The 19,444-nt window shown below is 47.9% G+C and overlaps 1 protein-coding gene across 1 annotated transcript in view; it reads left to right on the top strand.

Moving 5' to 3' along the window:
* The window catches only part of GPI (glucose-6-phosphate isomerase), a 36,894-nt gene extending 19,894 nt beyond the window's left edge, over positions 1-17,000 (top strand). The window contains exons 8-18 of the mRNA XM_060254487.1: positions 1,514-1,558; positions 2,888-2,941; positions 5,320-5,380; positions 6,104-6,147; positions 7,461-7,613; positions 8,180-8,309; positions 8,612-8,688; positions 9,806-9,934; positions 12,665-12,740; positions 12,841-12,907; positions 16,456-17,000. Of these exons, the coding sequence (XP_060110470.1) occupies positions 1,514-1,558; positions 2,888-2,941; positions 5,320-5,380; positions 6,104-6,147; positions 7,461-7,613; positions 8,180-8,309; positions 8,612-8,688; positions 9,806-9,934; positions 12,665-12,740; positions 12,841-12,907; positions 16,456-16,579 (960 nt within the window). The 3' untranslated portion in view covers positions 16,580-17,000. The remainder of the gene's footprint in view (positions 1-1,513; positions 1,559-2,887; positions 2,942-5,319; positions 5,381-6,103; positions 6,148-7,460; positions 7,614-8,179; positions 8,310-8,611; positions 8,689-9,805; positions 9,935-12,664; positions 12,741-12,840; positions 12,908-16,455) is intronic.
* The last annotated feature ends 2,444 nt before the right edge of the window (positions 17,001-19,444 follow it).

The raw sequence follows: 19,444 nt of genomic DNA, 5'->3' as shown, positions 1-19,444 counted from the left end.
TTGGTGCAATTAGATAGATCAATTCTTGCAACTGTAATCCAAGGGCCAACTTTGATTAGATGTTTTTAAGGAGTTGGATGTCCATCTGTAGCTCCCCTCCCTCAGGCAAATAACATACCCCTGGAACTATTTCATGGGGAGAAGGTGAAGTCCCACCCACCCTCAGCCCCATGCTTTGTTCCAAATAAGGCCCCTGCATTAATTTGGGGAATTAATGGTTGAGGAGCATGAGAGTGGGGTTGGCTAACCCATCTCGTTAAAGCAGTATCCTATCTAGTTTGGCCCTTAGGTGTAGCTTTCCTGGTGGCCACAGACTGTGGGTGGCAGAGGCAAGCCAAAGCTCCTGACCCTTTGGAAGCTCCAGCCTCTTAACCCTGAAGCCCCATCAGCTGACAGCTCTGGGAGTTTGGGGGAGCCGTTGGGCAAGGCACCCTTGGTGTAACCCCACCCTTGGTTTGCAAGAGATAGAATGCTGAGGAAAATGCTGAGGAGACTCTCTAATGTGCCAGCTCTGGCATACTTGGTGCTTTGTACACAGTGAGATTAGTGGTCTGGTTTTGAAGGGAGGGGAGGGGACAAGGGACCTTCTTGCAGCCAATATGAATGCCTCCATCTATAGCTGACCATGGAACTGCTGCAAGACCAGGTCCACTGTGTTCTGCCCACACTCCCAGAGATTCAGTTGCATTTCTCCATGGTTTTACATGACGTAGAGCTTAGTTACATGGAGCCCTGACTTGAATGAAGATCAGCAGGGAGGCAGAATGTACTCTGGTTTCATTATAACTAGTATTGAAAAGGGTTGGGGAGGGGGTCATGCTTTGCATGAGGAGGTTGGTAAGGCCCAACAAAAGCTGGCCAGCACTTGTATGAACTGTGCTCTGAAAAGTTCCCCAGAACCTTTTGGATTGCACAGGGAATCCTTGCAATCTACATCAGCCTGCAGTTGTAGAAATACCACCGTGAGGGTTGGGGGCAGTCAGGACTTTCAGAGTGACCATATGCTTCCAGGTTTCATCTCTATGCCCTCTTCCAATTGGCCTCTTCAACTGTCCTGAAGTTCTCCAACCTTCATCCCTTGCTGCTCCTGCTTGCAGCCCCCTCCTAGAATACTCAGCTGGTTCCACTTCCCCCTCCAGCTTCCTAGCTCAAAACCTTCCAGAAAGAGTTTTTTGGGTGGGGGGGGGGGGCAGTAAGGTCTGTATATGTTTGCATTTATCCTTGTAATTGTTCCCCCTCCTTCTAAATTTGGCCTGTAAGCTCTTCTGCAGGGGAATTAGTCTTTCATTTGTGGGGGGAAGGGAGGCAATGCAGCAGAAGCGAATGGGATTCGGCATGTTTGCAAATATTCCCCATTGCAATCTTCGTTTTCTGATCTGGTCTCTTGCCTGGGCTCTCTGCTTGAGGCCTCTTTTCACTGAATGAAGTCAACAAGAGACATCTTGCAGTTCAGAATATCTTGCAAAGTTGGTCTTTTCGTTCCTAACCATCTCTTTTTTAATTTTTTTAAAAGCCTTCTGCTGTGGCCAAGCACTTTGTTGCCTTGTCTACCAATGCTGTAAGTATCTAGCTTTTGCAAGTTGGGCTAGTTTCATTTTAGGGGCTGAGATGGAAAGGGGTGGTGGAGAAGAGATTCTCTGCACTTCTCAAAAGACACTGCTGGGGTAATAATTTCAGAGAGCTGTGGCAAACTTGGTGGATCTTAGGCCAGCCATGGTCAGGTTTAGGAGGCAGGAGAAGCACTGTTATGGAAATTCTGTCTTCCCTGGTCAAAGTTCTAAAGCTCTTCTGAATTGTACATTGTGATGGTCTGTGTGGTACCTTTGGCATTTAAGTTGGAAAATAATGCTTTTAGGCAAAAAGGTGGTCTGTATGTAAGGACACGGGGAGGGGGAATCCACTCCCCCCTCCCCCTTAGGACATGGAACCATCCACTGTTTCAAACAACCTGTGCTAAGTTTTATAGATTCTGTAGATAGGAGTGTAAAAAGTGGGGGGGGGGGACCTCTTACTGATTCAGAGTTGTAGTTAGTTTTGCAACCATAATCCAGCTATGCTTAATTAAAAGAAAATATCTCTGAAATTAGACTTACTTCTAAGTAAATATTCTTAGGAACATGTTTGATTCTTCAACTTTGCTTTTAGGGTGCTGATGCTTTGTCATAAGTCTGATGAAAGGAGGCCTCTTCTGCCTCTGTTGCGTTCTCTTATATGTCATAACATAATTACATAAGAGAAGCCATGTTGGATCAGGCCAATGGCCCATCCAGTCCAACACTGTGTCACACAGTGGCCAAAAAACCCCCAAGTGCCATCAAGAGGTCCACCAGTGGGGCTAGAAGCCCTTCCGCTGCCCCCTCTCCCCAAGCACAAGAATACACAGCATCACTGCCCCAGACAGAGAGTTCCAACAATAAGCTGTGGCTAATAGCCCGTGATGGACCTCTGCTCCATATGCTTATCCAATCCCCTCTTGAAGCTGTCTATGCTTGTAGCTGTCACCACCTCCTGTGGCCAATAGAGAGAAGGAATGATCACAGACAATAATGTTGCAGTTTGCTCTGTTTAGGTCAGAATGGTCGCCCCCCCTCCCCCCCACTCTTGCTTTATCTGAGAGAAGGACTTGAGCAAACCCCCAAAGAAATTCTGTTTTGCCCTCCCCATCGAGTTTTCAGCAAGATTCTCAAGATTCTTTACCTTGTTCATAAGTAATGATTTTATGCTCTTGGATTCTGCAGAAAAGTGGCTGTGGACAGCCAGAGCAAGGGACCGGTGGTGCTCAGAAGCTGCCCATAGACCTCGTAGCCCTTTGGAACAAGTGGGGAGCATGCTCAGTAGATGTAACATGTTGCCGTGTGTGTTAATTGCCCTCTCTCTTCTCTTGTAGCCAAAAGTTAAAGACTTTGGAATTGACACTCAGAACATGTTTGAGTTTTGGGATGTAAGTAAAATATTGTATTGTATCCAAGACCGCGCTTGCGTTTGGGGTTGATGTCTCTATGTTTTAATTTTTCATTGCCTGTTGTCTGTCTCCTTTTGGTTTCCTGGTCTCATGACCAAGTTATGCAGTCCTTGCACACAGTTGACTCCAGTGGCGTGTGAGGATCTATGGACTGGGGCAAAAATAAAACATGGGCATGAGAAGACCCTCTCTGCACTGGAGCAAACCTGTGCCTGTTTCTCAGGTTGGATTGGAATGATTAAATGGGGAGGAGCCACACCTACAAATTGATTTGGGGCTCAGGGAGATCGTTGCATTTAAACTTCTGAAGTGTTTGTCAGTCAAGAAAGGAAGGCCTCAAAATCCTGTCCTTTCTTGCATCTTGGTGTCCCACACACTCCAAAACAGCTTTCCTTGCAGTGTGAGAACTGGGAAAGCCACTTCTGACTGCACTGGAGAAAGCTGAGACTGGCATTTCTCTGCACGATCTTGCAGTGATTTTCACTTAGGAGGAGGTGCAGCTAAAGGCACATCTGGGAATCTGAAATAATGAAAGTCCTGACAGTTCTGCCTACAGGCTTGTCAAAGGTCAAGCAACCAGACTTTTGAATGCTTCGGTCTAGGTAGCAGTTGGGTAATAAGAGATAGTTCACTGCACCCAGCCTTGAGAAGCTATTCTAGGCTGTGACATTTGCCTGGTGGATCTAATCTAGGGCAGTAAAAGTCAAGTGTCAGTCCAGCCTGAAACTTGTACAGGCCTAGTATAGTAAAAAGGGAATATCTATCTAAAAGAGTTGGTCCAGAATCAGGGTAACAGCAATTAAAGTGTCAGACTAGGATCCAGGAGGCCTGAATTCAAATCCTGCTCTGCTACAGAAACTTTCTGAGTACCCTTGGGCCAGTCACACACTCTCAGGCTAACCCACCTTAGAGAGTTGTTACAATAAGGCCCTTTGGATTCCCATTGGGGAGAAAAGTGGGGCTTAAATATATAAATAATGTAAAATATTAATTGCATAGTTAACTGATTCAGACTAGATTTGGAGAAGATTTGTTGCTGCTATCAGAAGCTGCCTCTCAGGCTGCAAAAGGTGGAAGGCCCACGGGGCATGGGTCTTTTTTGTTCCTCAGGCATGTGTAGTGCAAGGATGTCAAACATGCGGCCCAGGGGCTGAATCAGGCCCCCGGAGGGCTCCTGTCAGCCCCCTGGGCAACTGGCTGTCATCTACTTCCTTCCCCCTTTCTTGCTTCCTTCTGCATCACTGCTTGCTTTTTCAGGCTTGCTCAATTGCACAGGAACTACAGAGCCAAGTGAGGGAAGTGGGGGAAGGAGAGCTAGCTTTGCCAGGTTCTCTCAATTGCACAGCAGAGCTACTGAGCCAAGCCTCTCTTCCTCCTGTTGGCTGAGGCTCAGCAAGCCAGTAAGGTGAATTAGGCTGTGTGTGCTTGTCTATGTCCTTTATAAAGTTTGTATCTCCCTGACCTGGTATTATATTTTATGACATACATGACCTGGCCCAACAAGGTCAAGATCCAGCCCTCATAGCAAATTAATTCGACACCCCTGGTCTAGTGTGATGTGGACAATCATGTCTGCTACACTGAGGGATCCCCAGACTGTGCACTGTCTCCTCCCAGTGTCTCACCAGAGAATTGCTGGGGAAATGCTAGAAATATAGTAGATTTTCCTTTCCTTAGTTAACAGACATGACTGGAGTATGAACAAAACAAGACGCATTCAGACTCAAAGATACAGTTGTTAACAGTCAGGAACAGCCTCTCAAGAGGTGGCATAGCGCTCACCAAGAACTCCTTTCAACGTGTGCAGAGCCAGGATCATCTCGGCGGAGAACTTCAGTTCCCCTTTATTTTTGTGTGAACAGGACCTTGTCCGTTGGGTTCAGACTAGGGATGAGCACTAACCGGGGAAAAGGATGGTTCCTTTGATTTCACAAACCAAACAAACAGTGAACCACCAAAAGCCACAAATCCCCAGACAATTCAGGGATTCATGGTTTATTACGGCTGCGGGGGGGGGGGGGAGCATTTTAAATGCCACCCCCTCCTTTCTCCAGCCAACGAGCTCTCCATTGTATCCTGTGGTTTTAGCCGGGCAGCACAGCAGAGCCTGTACAAACAGCTGATCCTGCAGGGAGACCTCTCATGTGGTTTCATGATCAGAACAACCTCCCTCCTCTCCGTGAGGATGGGAAAATACAGGAGGTGAAGGGTCTCAAGGGCACCATATCCACTGACTAACGATGGAACGATAATTACTTGACTTGTAGAGAACAGTGTGAATGCCCTTTTCCTCTCCCAGCCCTCCAGTTTATTTGGCAGCTCAAATAACTCCTCTCATTTTTTCCTCCTTTTCTCAGTGGGTTGGTGGCCGTTACTCATTGTGGTCTGCCATTGGTCTGTCAATCGCCCTGCACATCGGTATGTATGTTCCCACAGCACAAGCAAACCATTCTTTCAGGAGAATGCCCTGCTAGATTTCTGTGCAGACTGCTTGCATTGCATTGAAATGTTGTTCTTCTGTACCTTTGCTTGATGCAGGGAGTAAAATAAGTCTAACCCTTAGTAGCATCCCTCCCTTTAGGGTTGCAAATTCCTGCTTGGGAAATTCCTAGAAATTTGGGAGCAAAGCCTGGGGAACATGAAGTTTGGGAAAGAGGATGCAGTATTGTAGAGTCCCCCCTCTAAAGCTACTATTTTCTTCAAGGGACCTGATCTCTGTAGTCTGGAGTGCAGTTGTAATGTGGGGAGATCTCTAGGCCTTATATGGAGGTTGACAATCCTACCCCCTTCTGCTCATTCAGCTGCTGCATTTGCCAAGGTCTTGCTACCTGGTTGCTTTTCCTGTGCCCCTGAGTTCTTGCTGCCATTTCAGCATCAGGCATTTTCAAAAATACCTTTCCCAGATAGAGCTATTTTAGTGTAGCTTCCTCCTATGAATGGCAGTAAGAGAGGAATTCACGTATCCAATTTGTTATTTATTTTTAAAATATGCATTTTACTTCTCCAGTCCTGCTAGAGGGAACTCGCATCAATCTGGATCCCCAGAGCTAGTAATGCAACTTCTGAAGTTCTGGTCTTGGATACGTGGCTTGGATTTCCCACTGGCTTATTTTTTCTTTTTCTTTTTATAACTATGGCTAGGTTTTGACAACTTTGAGAAGTTGCTTGCTGGAGCTCACTGGATGGTAAGTATCTAGTCTCGCCGGAATGAGATAGGTTGGCTAGCTACACAATTTAAAGCATCAGCATTGGATAGAAATGGACCCCGTTGCATGGCTCTCTGAAGGCGAATGACACTTGCTGTGTACCTCATCCGATGTCTGCTTGGGGAGGGGGGGCTGGAGAACTCTTACTGTAAAAAAGTTTTTCCTAATATCCAGTTGGTACCTTCCCACCCTTAATTTAAATCCATTATTGAGAGTCCTCTCCTCTGCTGTCAACAGGAACAGCTCCCTGCCCTCCTCTAAGTGACAGCCCTTCAGATTCTTAAAGAGAGCGGTCATGTCCCCCCACAACCTCCTCATCATTTACAGTCCACCTTTCCTCACTGAGGCCGATTCCTCACTAGCCTTGCTGCGGTCTCATGCTCCTTTTCCCTGTGTTGCTTCTGTCTGATTTTGCACATGCTGCTGCAAAGCTGCAACTTGTCCCACCTCTTTCCCAAATTCTCTCCTCGGCTATAGGATTCACTGAAAACCGAATGTTGACGCCACGGAGAGAACTTGGGAAAGAGGTGGGGCAAATTGCAGCTTCGCAGCAGTGTGTGCAAAATCAGGCAAAAGCACCACGGGGAAAAAGGAGTGTGAGATTGCAGCAAGGCTAATTGGGAATCGGCCTGAGACTCAAGACGGATTACATAGTACAAGTACAGTCAACAGGGTGGGACATCAGTGAACAAAGCAATAGGGTTTGGACTACAGGAATCTGAAAACAGACCAAAATTTCAAACAGCTGAAACAAAGCATGAGTTTTTAAACATGATAAGTTGTATAGAAGCTACCTTGTCTGGAGCATGCTTACAGTGGTAGGTAGAAATACAGTGATGTAGGTTCCATTAGACTACCATATCCCTTTGCCGAGCCAAGCCTGGTACAGTGGCTAGAGCGCCAGGCTAGTATGTGGGAGACCCGGGTTCTAATCACTGCTCTGCCATGGATGCTCATCGGATGACTTTGGGCCAGTTGCTCTTTCTCAGCTTAACCTCCTACACAGGGCAGTAGATGTTGGAAGCAACTTTAGGTCCCCATAGACAGGGTGTATATAAATGAACTGAATAAAATATGAAACCAGATCAAAGTCCAAGGCTCTGTGGTACTGAGTAAGGTAGAGGGGAACATGTAAAAGAAAATGCATGCAAGGATCATAAAATATGTACCCATGCATTGTCCTAGAGGATTGGGAGTTTATAATTGTTTTGTTTGGGGTCAGCAGAGCTGCTGCAAGTTTCTCAGTTGGATAACGTGTATCCATTTCTTTTGTACCCTTTATTGCACAAAAGGACAATCACTTCCGCACTGCTCCCCTCGAGAAGAACATGCCTGTCCTGTTGGCGATGCTGGGCGTCTGGTATATCAATTGTTTCGGAGCTGAAACCCATGCGCTGCTGCCCTATGACCAATACATGCACCGCTTTGCAGCTTACTTCCAGCAGGTAAGGCAGGGTCTCCCCTTAGTGTTTGGTGATGGTGTTACGGGCACTCCCATTCCACCTCGGTGCGGTAGTAAAAAGTGCCACTGAGTTACAATTAATTCATGGGAACTCCATGATCATGGCATTTCCAAGACAAGAGACAAACAGAGGTGGCTTGCTGTTGCCCAGCTTCCTGTATCAACCCTGGAATTCCTTGGTGGTCTCCCATCCAACTGGCTTAGCTTCCAAGATCTGACAAGATCAGATCCAGGCCAGGGCCTGTCCAAATGCACATTGTACAAATTTGAGTAGCTCGTCTCTGCCTTAACTCCCATTTGTCACTGGTGCTTAGCAAAAGATCTGACAGCCAATAACAGTGGGCTATGTTATTTGCCTGTGGAAGAGCCTCAGTTTACCTTGCGTGGTCCCCATTTTTTGATGGTTTAGTTGCTGCCTTCTCTTTCTCCTCTCACCCTTTTAAACACTCTTGCTGTAGCTCAGCCTGCTCTTAGCAGTAATTTTTAGAAAGGGGGGATCTGGGGCAAAGAGATTCTCAGATTTGCTGTGGTTCTTCTATTTTCACTTAGGGAGACATGGAGTCGAACGGGAAATACATAACCAAGAAAGGCACTCGTGTGGACTACAATACTGGCCCTATTGTGTGGGGCGAACCTGGAACCAATGGGCAGCATGCTTTCTACCAGCTGATTCACCAAGGTATGGAGAGAGGTGCCGGGGTATCCCTAAGCAGTTTGGAAGAGCCCAGTGCTACTTTGGATTTTTTTTGTGTGTGTGGGGGGGGGCAACATTGTTCTGGACTAGTCCTGCATAAAACATGGGTCATTCAGACCATTTTATTAGTGCTAAGGAGCAGCTACGGCTCTCAGAGCTTCACTAAATAAAGCTAGGGTAATTCTGGTTTCAGGGGCTACTCTTATTTGGAAAGTATGCCAGTCACTCCAGTTTTCAATTACTTGAATAAAATGTTTCTTGTGCTTTTTCTTTGTACCCATCTGCAGGGACTCGTATGATTCCTTGTGACTTCCTTATCCCAGCCCAGACACAAAATCCTATTAGAAAAGGGCTGCATCACAGGGTAACCGATAACCACTTTTGTGTTTGCTATACTAAAACAGTTTGTGCAGATGCTTGTGGGAAGGAGAGTTCTTGTCTCTCCAACCACGGAGCTGCATGCTTCAGCTGCCGGTGGTTGAAGGCAGTCCTTTCACAGCTGGAATGTCAGTCTTTGTGCCCTTTTGAATGATGGTGGGATCTAGCAATAGCCAGCAATACAAACAGATCCAGTAACTTTGTTGAGTAACAGCAGTGTTGTCTCAAGGAGACCTTGCAGAAATACTTAGGGAGGGGGGAGGGTACTGTTTTCTACCAGTGTAAAATTCGTAGAAACTTTGAAACCACAGGAAAAATCGGGTGTTCTGCATCGGGAGGGGGCAGAAATGTTGGGAGTAACTGCAACATGAACTCCTTATGACTGTTAATTGTTGCCAAAATTATTTAGATTTATATAACATTTCCAAGTTTTTTTGTTGTTTATCTAGGAGTTATTATCTAATGCTATTGATTGTCTTTACATTTTAAAAAAACATCATACTACCTGTTTTGAGTAAAATCTTGTGCTTCATTTCACTTATCCCAAATGGGCCTCAGTGGTTTTTCTTTTTTCCAGTGTTACTTCAGATTTTGCAATTCCCCCTCCCTTTGGAAAACTGAATATTCAGTGACTTTTTTCACACTCTGCATTTTGAGTGAGAAAGACCTTGTCTTAAAGCATTTTATTCATTCCGAATGAGAAAATATTTCATGGGAGTTTTTTTTTCATTTCCCAGATTTTCCACTGGAAAAATTGAGGAAGTCAGACATTTTCATGCTATAATTTTGGAATGAGTGTTTTTTAAAAGGAGGTTTTCCCAACCAAATAAATGCATAAACATTGCACTCTCTTTTTTTTAGTACTCTCTAAAATTCCCCAATTTTTCTAAGGGGCGGGGCGGGGGGGACAGAAAAAATCAGCTTCTTTCCCTGATTTTTTTTCAGCCCCAACCACCCCCAGGCTTTCACATCTGTAGCTTTAAACCATGTAAGGAGAATCTTGCCATCAAGAAATCATCCTTCCCCACATCAGACTTGAGATTCTCTGGCAGGTAAACCAGCCGCTGGGTGGGGCATCTGAAACTCCTCCTTGTTTCCATTAGATCCTTCTGGCCAACTTCCTGGCTCAGACAGAGGCCTTGATGAAGGGGAAGACAACGGATGAAGCCCGCAAGGAGCTGCAGGCTGCAGGGCTCAGTGGGGATGCTCTGGAGAAACTCCTTCCACACAAGGTACTTCCAGCAGTGTAGCCATTGGGTTGCAGAATTGCAGTGCACTTGAACGGAGTGGGTAGATGGTGCCCCCTGGTGGTAATGTTAATGCCAACCAATTGCATTCAATCTTGAACACAATTTAAGGAAGAACTGAAATGCACCTTCTACCCTAAGGCAGCCATTTTGTTCACCAGATGATCTCCTGGCTTCTGCCATTGCGTTTCACTCCAGTGGGAGTAAAAATGGGCGACATGAAGATGGGACAGATTATTAGCTAGTCTCCATCAGTAGATGGACTTCTAAAGGAACCACCAAGAAAGGAGTATCGATTTCTTTAGCCCTAACCAGCTGGTTTTTATTAGTGCAGATAATGCCATTCATTTGGCCTACTTGCTCAGGATCATGTGCTACTTAATGTTTTCAAATCCTCCTGGTTGTATGGCTTTGGGCCTACTTGTTACCTGCAATAGGATTTTTCTCAAGTCGCAAGTATCTTGATCTTTCAGGGGTAGAGGATATTTTCCTCAAAGCAAAAATTGTTCCTTGTTTCCATGTCTTTTTTCTGTAAGAATGGACTTCTTGGCTCTGTTTTCTGTTTATCTTGACAACTGGAAATTAGGTTGTCTTACAGAACACTCGGGTCAATAAGTCTCCTCTACTATTAGCTTTTGTAGATAAAGGACGCTCAAAATATTAGCTTTAATTTAAGTAAAGCAGAAACTGTGTTCCTAAAACCATTCAGAAACTGCTGTTCAGGAACTCATGTTTTTCTGTAATACACATTGCTGTCTGTTTCCGAGTCCGTAAAAGAAATTATTGTATGAGCATAGTTGTGGTTAAAGAATAAAAATTTCAACAGGTCTGAAGAAGCCAAAGTACATAAACTGAAGTACACTCCACCTAAGAGACCATACCCTCTCTGTTTTGTATAACCAGCCTGAATTAGTCAAATAGGTGCTAAAAGTTTAGTGGGAAACCAATCATGTTCTGGGACCCTTTGATGAGGGAAAAGCTATTTCTGTTCTTGGCCCTGATTTTTGGTTCCTAATTTTTGAACTGATCCAAGTGGACAGCCATGTTGGTCTGAAGCAGTAGAACAAAGCAAGAGTCAAGTTTCACCTTTAAGACCAACCAATTTTTATTCAGAACGTAAGCTGAAGTTAAGAGCAGCTCCAAACATATTTGACCCAAGGAAACATGCCATGCGCCCCACCCAGCCTCCTCTAGACTCCAGAAGGGTTGAGCAGGGGCTGTGGGACAGCACATGTGCCTTCCTGGGGCGCTGGAAGCTCCAGCACCGGCACCGCATGAACTGCCTATAAAGCTCAGCTAATGATAATTAGCAGTGTGCTGTATTCAGGAAGAAGCACTATGGCCTTGTTCAAACACACAGGACAGTGAAGGGGTTGAATGAACTTCAGACTGCAGGGACTTTAGAGGGCTCCCCTGTGTTAAGCTTAATAGATTGATTTGCTGGTAAGGTAATCCAGTAATCTATATTCTACTGTAGCCACAGCACACTAAATGCTAAACGCAGCAAAGCTTTTTCTTTGTTCTGAGTGTACTAGCAAGTTACACAGAGCCACTTGTCAGTTTCAGACTGATAAGAGTTCTTTATTTAGTGAGCTTCATTCTAGATAGTGAGATAAGAGATAGAGACAGGATCTAATTATTCTAACTACCTGGATGGATGCAGATGGAGGCAGCATGGTGCAAAGATAGAGAGCAAAATGTGCTCCTTTTTGTGCAAGTGTGTGAGAGAATGGAAGGAAGGCAATTTCCCTAAGAGTTATTGGTCTACACCTCAAAGGGACAGAGGCAAAAGGGCAAACAAGAAGAAAACCCACAATTTCTAAGAGGCAGCAAGCATCAAGTCCTTCTCTTCCAACAAAGCCAAGGAGATGAAACTCCTTCTGTGTTCTAAGTTTGTTTGCACAGAGCCTTAACTATTAGTGCAGAGAAACATTCTAAGCTAGTGTCCCTTCCCTGCACTCTTGACAGCTTGCAGACCTGGTTCCCAACCAGCTCGAGTCTGCTAGGTGTAGTGGTTAAGTGCAGAGTCTTATCTGGGAAAACCAAGTTTGATTACCCACTCCTCCACATGCAGCTACTGGTGTGATCTTGGGTCAGCCACAGTTTCTCTCAAAAGCTGTTCTGCTCAGGAGCAGTTCTGGGAGAGCTCTCTCTGTCCCACTTGCCTCTGTTCTGGGGAAGGGAAAGGAGATTGTAAGCTGCACTGAGACTTGTTTGGGTAGTGAGGGGCAGGAGCCTAATGTCAGTTTTGACAGCTGGGGAGAACCATAACGAAGAATGCATGTGGGAGAAGGCCCTTGAAATGTACCTGGTTTTGGTTCATGAGGGGCTTGTGATATGGGGATGGGGCTGTAAGTTGTAGAGTGGGCTTCAAAGAGGAGGTACCACATGCTTCAATGTGTAGTGTGTCTTCTCTTGGTGTAAACAGTTAACTGCATCTCATGTGCAGTGTTCCCTCTAAGCTGTTACGGTGAGCTAGCTCACAGTTTCTTAACCTCCAGTTCACACGTTTTTGTCTTAGCTCAGGAAGGATGACCCCAGAGCAAACCAATTTATGCAGTAGCTCACAACTTCAATGCCAGTAGTTAATGAAGTAGAATTTTTGCTCAGAAGACTCCACAGCTTAGGAGGGAGTATTGTTCATGTGTCTAGTCTCAGCAGGTGCTTCTGAAGATCAGCATGCAGTAACAAATGTACCTTCTTTCCTTTTGAAAGGTGTTTGAAGGGAACCGCCCTACCAACTCCATTGTGTTTACGAAGCTGACTCCATTCATTCTTGGGGCCTTAATTGGTAAACACTTTTTTCTTTTACAGTATGAGCATTCTTGGAATTCATCTTGTGAGCCTTCGTGTTTATCATTAACCTGCTTCTCAAAATGTCTGTCTTACAGCCATGTATGAACACAAGATCTTTGTTCAAGGAGTTGTGTGGGATATCAACAGCTATGACCAGTGGGGGTAAGTTTTTTTTGATAGGTGGACTTTTTTTTTGTAAGATACCCGCCTGTCTCCATGGGTTAGGATCCCATCACCAGACCTCTCATCTAGATTAATTTGGGCTGGCCTTAACTGAAATTATTTTTGGAGCATCTGTGCAACGTTGTCATCTTTCCACATTTTCCTCTGTGTGCTGTCCCACAAAACAGCTTTAATCTTGTAAGGAAAGAATGTGTAGTCTAAGCGCATTGCCATGCTGACCAGATGGGAAGGTCCACATTTTCCAAGATGCTGCCTATGTAGTGACATTTCCTTCCTGTTTATCCAATGCAGCTGCCATTTTTCCTTCTATGCCACCTGCCATGATCCTGGGCGTAATGAGGCCTACAGGTTCCAGAGAAGCCTGCCTAGGAGTTACTAAATAAAGCCTACATTTCCCAAGTTCCCTTCTGTCCCTCTGGCAAGGTTTTGGAGGGAAATTAGCCCAAAGAAGGGTAGGACCTGGGAGGAAAACATAAAAGGGCCAAGCACAGACAGGGTGTTTTCTTTCCTGGAAAGTTAGTTGTGACAAGTTGTGTTAGAGCTTGTTTATTTGCACCCACCTTTACTCTGTGTGTGTGTGTATACGTGCGCACACATATTATTTTTCACTGTTTTTACCCACTTATTATTTGAGCACTGTAAATAAACTGTTGTTATTCTGCTTGGGTCCTCACGTCTCCTTGGTCACGGTTAAGAGGTATTTACTAATAAGGAAGATACAGGGGTGGTTGGGTGCTCTGGGTAGGGTGGCCAGACCGTCCCGGGAGCCCGGGAATGTCCCGGTTCTGGCCCCCTATTCCCGCCTCCCGGGCTGGCTATACCGGGACCATTTAGAGGTCCCGGTTTAGCCAGCCCCGGAGGCGGTGGGCCGCGGGCGCCAGCGGGGAAGGCGGCGAGTGAGGGAGGGAGCGTCCCTGCGCCTGCGCAGGGACGCTCCCTCCCTCCCTCGCCGCCTTCCCCGCCCGCGCACGGGGCCGGCAGCGGTGGCGGAGGCCTCTCCGCGGCCTCCGCTGGTCGCTGGAAGCCCTCCAGAGTCTCTGGAGGGCCTCCAGGGACCAGCGGAGGCCGCGGAGAGGCCGCGGAGCAGCCGGCGCTGGTCCCGGAAGGCCTTCCAGAGCCTCTGGAAGGCCTTCCAGGACCAGCGCCGACCAGCGAAGGCCTCTCCGCGGCCTCCGCTGGTCGCTGGGGGCCTTCCAGAGTCTCTGGAGGGCCTCCAGGGACCAGCGGAGGCCGCGGAGAGGCCGTCGCTGGTCCCGGAAGGCCTTCCAGAGCCTCTGGAAGGCCTTCCGGGACCAGCGAAGGCCTCTCCGCGGCCTCCGCTGGTCGCTGGGGGCCTTCCAGAGTCTCTGGAGGGCCCCCAGCGACCAGCGGAGGCCGCGGAGCAGCCGGCGCTGGTCCCTGGAGGCCTCCAGAGGCCAGCGCCGGTAGCGGAGAGGCCCGGCGCTGGTCCCTGGAGGCCTCCAGAGGCCAGCGCTGGAAGCGGACAGGCCGGCGCTGGTCCCTGGAGGCCTCCAGAGGCCAGCGCCGGCAGCTCCCTCCCTCGCCGCCTTCCCCGCCCGCGCGCGGGCCCGGCGGAGGCCAGGGAAGCTTAGGAGAGGCCGCCGCCGCAGGACTCGCCGCCGCCGCCGCTGGACTCTCCGCCGCCCTGGAAGCAGGTAAGGGGGCCGAAAGCGGGGGGGGCGGGGGGCGGCCTTCCTTTCTTCCCTCCCTCCCTCCTCCCTTCCTTCCTTCCCTCCCTTCCTTCCCTCCTCCCTTCCTTCACTCCCTTCCCTTCCTTCCTTCCCTCCCTCCTCCCTTCCTTCCCTCCCTCCCCCCTTCCTTCCTTCCTTTCTTCCTTCCCCTTCTTCCTCCCTTCCCTTCCCTCCCTCCTCCCTTCCTTCCCTCCTTATGTTCTTATGTGACACAGAGTGTTGGACTGGAGGGGCCACTGGCCTGATCCAACAGGGCTTCTCTTATGTTCTTATGTGACACAGAGTGTTGGACTGGAGGGGCCACTGGCCTGATCTAACAGGGCTTCTCTTATGTTCTTATGTGACCAGAGTGGTGGACTGGATGAGCCATTGGTCTGATGCAACAGGGCTTCTCTTATGTTCTTATGTGACACAGAGTGTTGGACTGGAGGGGCCACTGGCCTGATCTAACAGGGCTTCTCTTATGTTCTTATGTGACAATACTGACTTTGGTGGACCCAAGCACTGATTCAGTGTAAGGGAGCTTTGTGTTTGTGACTGGAGTAGATAATACTGACTTTGGTGGACCCAAGCACTGATTCAGTGTAAGGGAGCTTTGTGTTTGTGTCTTCTGGTGCAATTTTGTTCTCAGATCCTGTATTTACTTCATCAGTATATGGGATAAGGCACTTTCTCAACTGTGCTGCATAATGCAGCCTATTTATTTTGTCCTGTTGGCTCTGTCTGCGCCACCTTCATCACTTTCGGGGTGTGGATCCCCCAGTGGGGTGGTCTCGTGACTCCCTCCGCCGGCTGTTTCTGATAGCCCTGCGCCCCCTCTTTCATTTGATATGTGTCCCGTGCGGGTGCCACCCTCCCGCCGGGAGATGCCGCAAAATGAGCCCCCTTGAGGCTTATGGCGGCAGGGCTCGGGGGAAGTGAGCTAGACTGCTGTTCTTTTGAGGGGTTATAGAGTGTTTCGAGCCCGTCCCTGTGGCATCGGTCCCATCGTTGTGGGGCCCAGGGGGCCGGCGCAGCGGCACGCTGAAGCAGCCTGTCGGTCACTTCCGGGTTCCTGTCCTGCATCTCGACCTGTGTTATTAGTGACAGGCTGCTTCAGCGTGCTGCTGCGCCGGCCCCCTGGGTCCCACAACGATGGGACCGATGCCACAGGGACGGGCTCGAAACACTCTATAACCCCTCAAAAGAACAGCAGTCTAGCTCACTTCCCATTTCCGGCAGGTGACGCGGGGAAATGATGTCACAGGAAGTGATGTCACTTCCTGTTTCCTGTGGTGGCATGACGTCGCCGGAAGTGACGTCACTTCCTGTTTCCGGCGCGCACACTTCGCGCGCACCCCTACCTACCCCCCCCCCCCCAACGTGTCCCTGGCTGGCCTTCAGACATTATGGTCACCCTAGCTCTGGGCTTTCCCATGCAGACCCTTACCAGAGTGGTGGCAGCCAGTAGAAGGCCCCCCTAGGCCCCTGCTGTGTGACACCACCAGAGGGCTTTTAAAAGAATCTCTAGCTACTACAGCGATTACTGGTTTCTTTTTTAAAGCCCTCTGACAGTGGAGGAAATCGTGGCTGTTTGCGGCTGAAAGTCAGGAATTGCACATTGGGCATCAGTGTCTTCAGAAAAGCTTGTGTTCACAGTGGGAATGATAGGAACACTGAGAATTCTTTTTGTGCAAAAGCAACAAGGGTGGTTATGGAGCTAAAATGGCCGCCACTTGCTCCACTCTAACATCTTGAATGAAAGCGCAGCATGTAATGATTGGCTTCCCAAGAATCTTATAAACCCTCCTCCCCCAAATAATTTCCCTCTTTTTTTTGTTATTTCCTTCCTCCCAGTGTTGAGCTTGGAAAGCAGTTGGCCAAGAAAATTGAGCCAGAATTGGAGACGGATGCACCCGTCACCTCCCACGACTCCTCGACCAATGGGCTGATCAACTTCATCAAGAAGCACAGGGCCTGATGCCCTGGTTGGGGGAGGACACGAAGAGTCCAGCTGCCCAAGCCCAGATCAATGTTGTAGTTGCTGCTTCATTAGCCACTTCTAACCAAACTAGCACTTTTACCAATTCTGGCCTTGTTAACGGTTAACCACATTGCATTGCTTAGTGTCGCTGGGGAGGGGGAACACTTTTCCTGTTAGTGTTTGTGCAACCTGGAAATTGTTTGGGAGCTGTCTGTGTTTTGTGGCAGCTGAATTGTAAAGTGTTGGGTGCCGTGCCCCTGGTTCTCTGCCACGTCCCCTCCGCTCTGTAACACCTAGATGTTTCAAAGCTGCACGGTGGGCAGTTTGGAAACCTTTTGCCACTGTGTTTTGTGAAGTCATTGCAAATGTAAGAATCCCAGCCTGTACCTGTACAAGATTACACCATAGCAAACTGAAATACTTGTTGTTTTGTATTGTCCTTTCGTGTGTGTGTGTGAGTGTAAAAGAGAGACTTGTCTAGGTGGCAGCAGTAGAGGGAGTGGGGTTTAGTTGGCCTTGGCTCTAGGACTGTTTGATGCAAGCCTGCTGTCCTATTTCTTTTTAGCCCTATTTTTTGTTGTTGATGTATTTATATCCCACTTTTCTCCCCAGTGGGGAGAATGTCTTTCAACACCCTCCTGTTCTCCTTTTTATCCTCACAACAACCCTGTGAAGTAGGTTAGGCTGAAAGTGTGTGACTCCTTGCCACTACTTTGCCTGATGCCCCGGAGCTTTTCAGAAAGCAAGGCTGGGCTGCCTTCATTCAGAGAGAAAGGGTTTCCAGGGCTGTGACAGCAGCTGCAGCTACTGGAGGATCAAGAGGACAGGAGAGCACCTGGGCTTTCCATAGCCAGTGTGTGAGGTTCTATTTCCCTGACCGGTTGTTGCACTGATCTTCTTTTGCAAAGCAAAGTGGGAGCTGTGCTCTAGTCTTAGAGTCAAGGGAGCTCGACAGGGAGTTCCAGGAGGAGCAGGTAAGTAGAAGGCCCCCTCCTTCTTTCTCAGGCTTGCTCTACTTCCAGTGGCTGGGCTAGGCTTAGGCCAGTGTTCAGACTCTGAACAAGGCTGCTCCACATGTTCATTGGGGATGCCATGCAATTGCAAAGCAAGAGAAGAGTTTTGGGTTTATGTCCACCTCTTGCAGCATCCATTTTGGAATTTGGCTCTTCTCCCTGTGGCAGCCATTTTGTATTTGGGCTTCACTGCTGTGGCAGCCATTTTAGGCTTCTCTCCGTTTCCTGCCACAGCCATCTTGGATTTGCCTCAGCTTCTTTAGGGTGCCACTCACTACCCCCTCTCAGAATCCCAAAGGTGGCTGTAGGTTGGGGACCCCTGAATTAAACTTTCGAAGTCCATTCATTCCTCAGTCTGGCACATAGTTTGGCAATGCCTGCCTTGTGAATAATGCTGGTTTTAAAACAGGCACAGAGAAACCATCTCAGCTCTCTGAACACTAAAGTGTAGTCTGGGGGGGGGAGGGAGTTGTACTTGAGTTGAGAGACTTCCGTGGTGCTCCATGATCACTCTTAATCACTAGAAAAGAGGGTTACATTTTCCTGGTAGCCTTGGCTAATTGAGTTTATTGTAGCATAGGCAGTCATAACCTGTTTTGTCAAGTGTGCAAAAGTTGGCCAACTTGGATGGTGCAGTTAAACAAAACTTCATTGAAGTGGGTTTTGGTGATCAGTGGAAGGTTTGTGGAGATGCTACATTCAGCAGATCTGGCAGGGTGGCCAAACTTCCCTAAACGACCACTAGCTCTCACAAGTATTTAAAGTTCAGAAAGAAGGGAGGGCTTAAAGGTATATTAGTGCACCGTTGCATTACCCCCCCCCAACTGAGATGAATCATGGGCAGTAACAACCTGGTGTATGTGGACAAGTTTTAGAACTTTATCCTCACCTTTATTTTGTCAGAGAAGTAACTGGGAAACCCAGGTTTGAATCCCTACTCGTGCAGTGGAAGCTCGCTGTCTGTGTGATCTTGGGCCAAACACACACACACCCTGCTTCACAGAGTTTGCAGTGAGGACAAAAATGGAAGAAGAGACTGACAGAAACTACTTTGGGTCCCCAGTGGGGAGAAAGATAGGGTATAAATGAATTAAATAAGTAAAATTCTCCAGCCAAGCTACCCAAATAGCTGCTTGCAGTGGAGAAGTAAGATGGATGTCAAATACACTGCAGGGGCTCAGATCCCTACCAGTGGCAAAGCAAGCAACCAGCATCCCTTGGGCCTATGCTGCAGAAGTTCAAATCCAATTCCAGCTGCTGTGTGGTTCTTGTTTTGTTCTCTTTGATGCATGAGAGTGGGGGCGGGGTCCCCACATCCAGTTTGCTTTCTGTATGCTTGCAATATGAGTCACGACAGAAGCAGAACATCCAGCCTCAAGCATTACGATAGTGAGAGGCCTTTCTTTCCATGTTGTACACACACCTTTACTATTTCTGGTCCAGTCAGTTCTGCAAAATGCAAACAAGCAAACTTACAGGAGCTGTTTAGCAGAGACACAAGTGAAAGTAGTGGCTGACCCATGGCTCAGCATTGCCTTTCAACACGAGCTTGGAGACGACAGAAAACTGCACCGAACCTCTTCATTAGTGGCAGAGTTGGGATCAGTCCCTTTACTGCAGGCAACGGTTAGTGAGTCCAGAGCACCATCCCTCCAACCAGGGTTGTCAGCTTTCAGGTGGGGCCTGGAGATTTCCTAGCATTACAACTGATTGCAGAGATCAGTTCCTCTAGAGAAAATGGCTGCTTTGGAGGTGGAGTCCATGGCCCACTCTCCTCCAGGAATCTCCCAACCTTGAGTCGGCAATCCTGCTCTGAACACCATTGTCCTCTCTCAGCTGGCCTGTGCTG

Source organism: Heteronotia binoei, chromosome 14 (assembly GCF_032191835.1).
Source record: "Heteronotia binoei isolate CCM8104 ecotype False Entrance Well chromosome 14, APGP_CSIRO_Hbin_v1, whole genome shotgun sequence".
In the NCBI taxonomy this organism is placed as follows: Eukaryota; Metazoa; Chordata; class Lepidosauria; order Squamata; family Gekkonidae; genus Heteronotia; species Heteronotia binoei.
The sequence above is the reverse complement of the archived record's forward strand: the minus strand, read 5'-3'. Positions and strand labels throughout refer to the sequence as shown.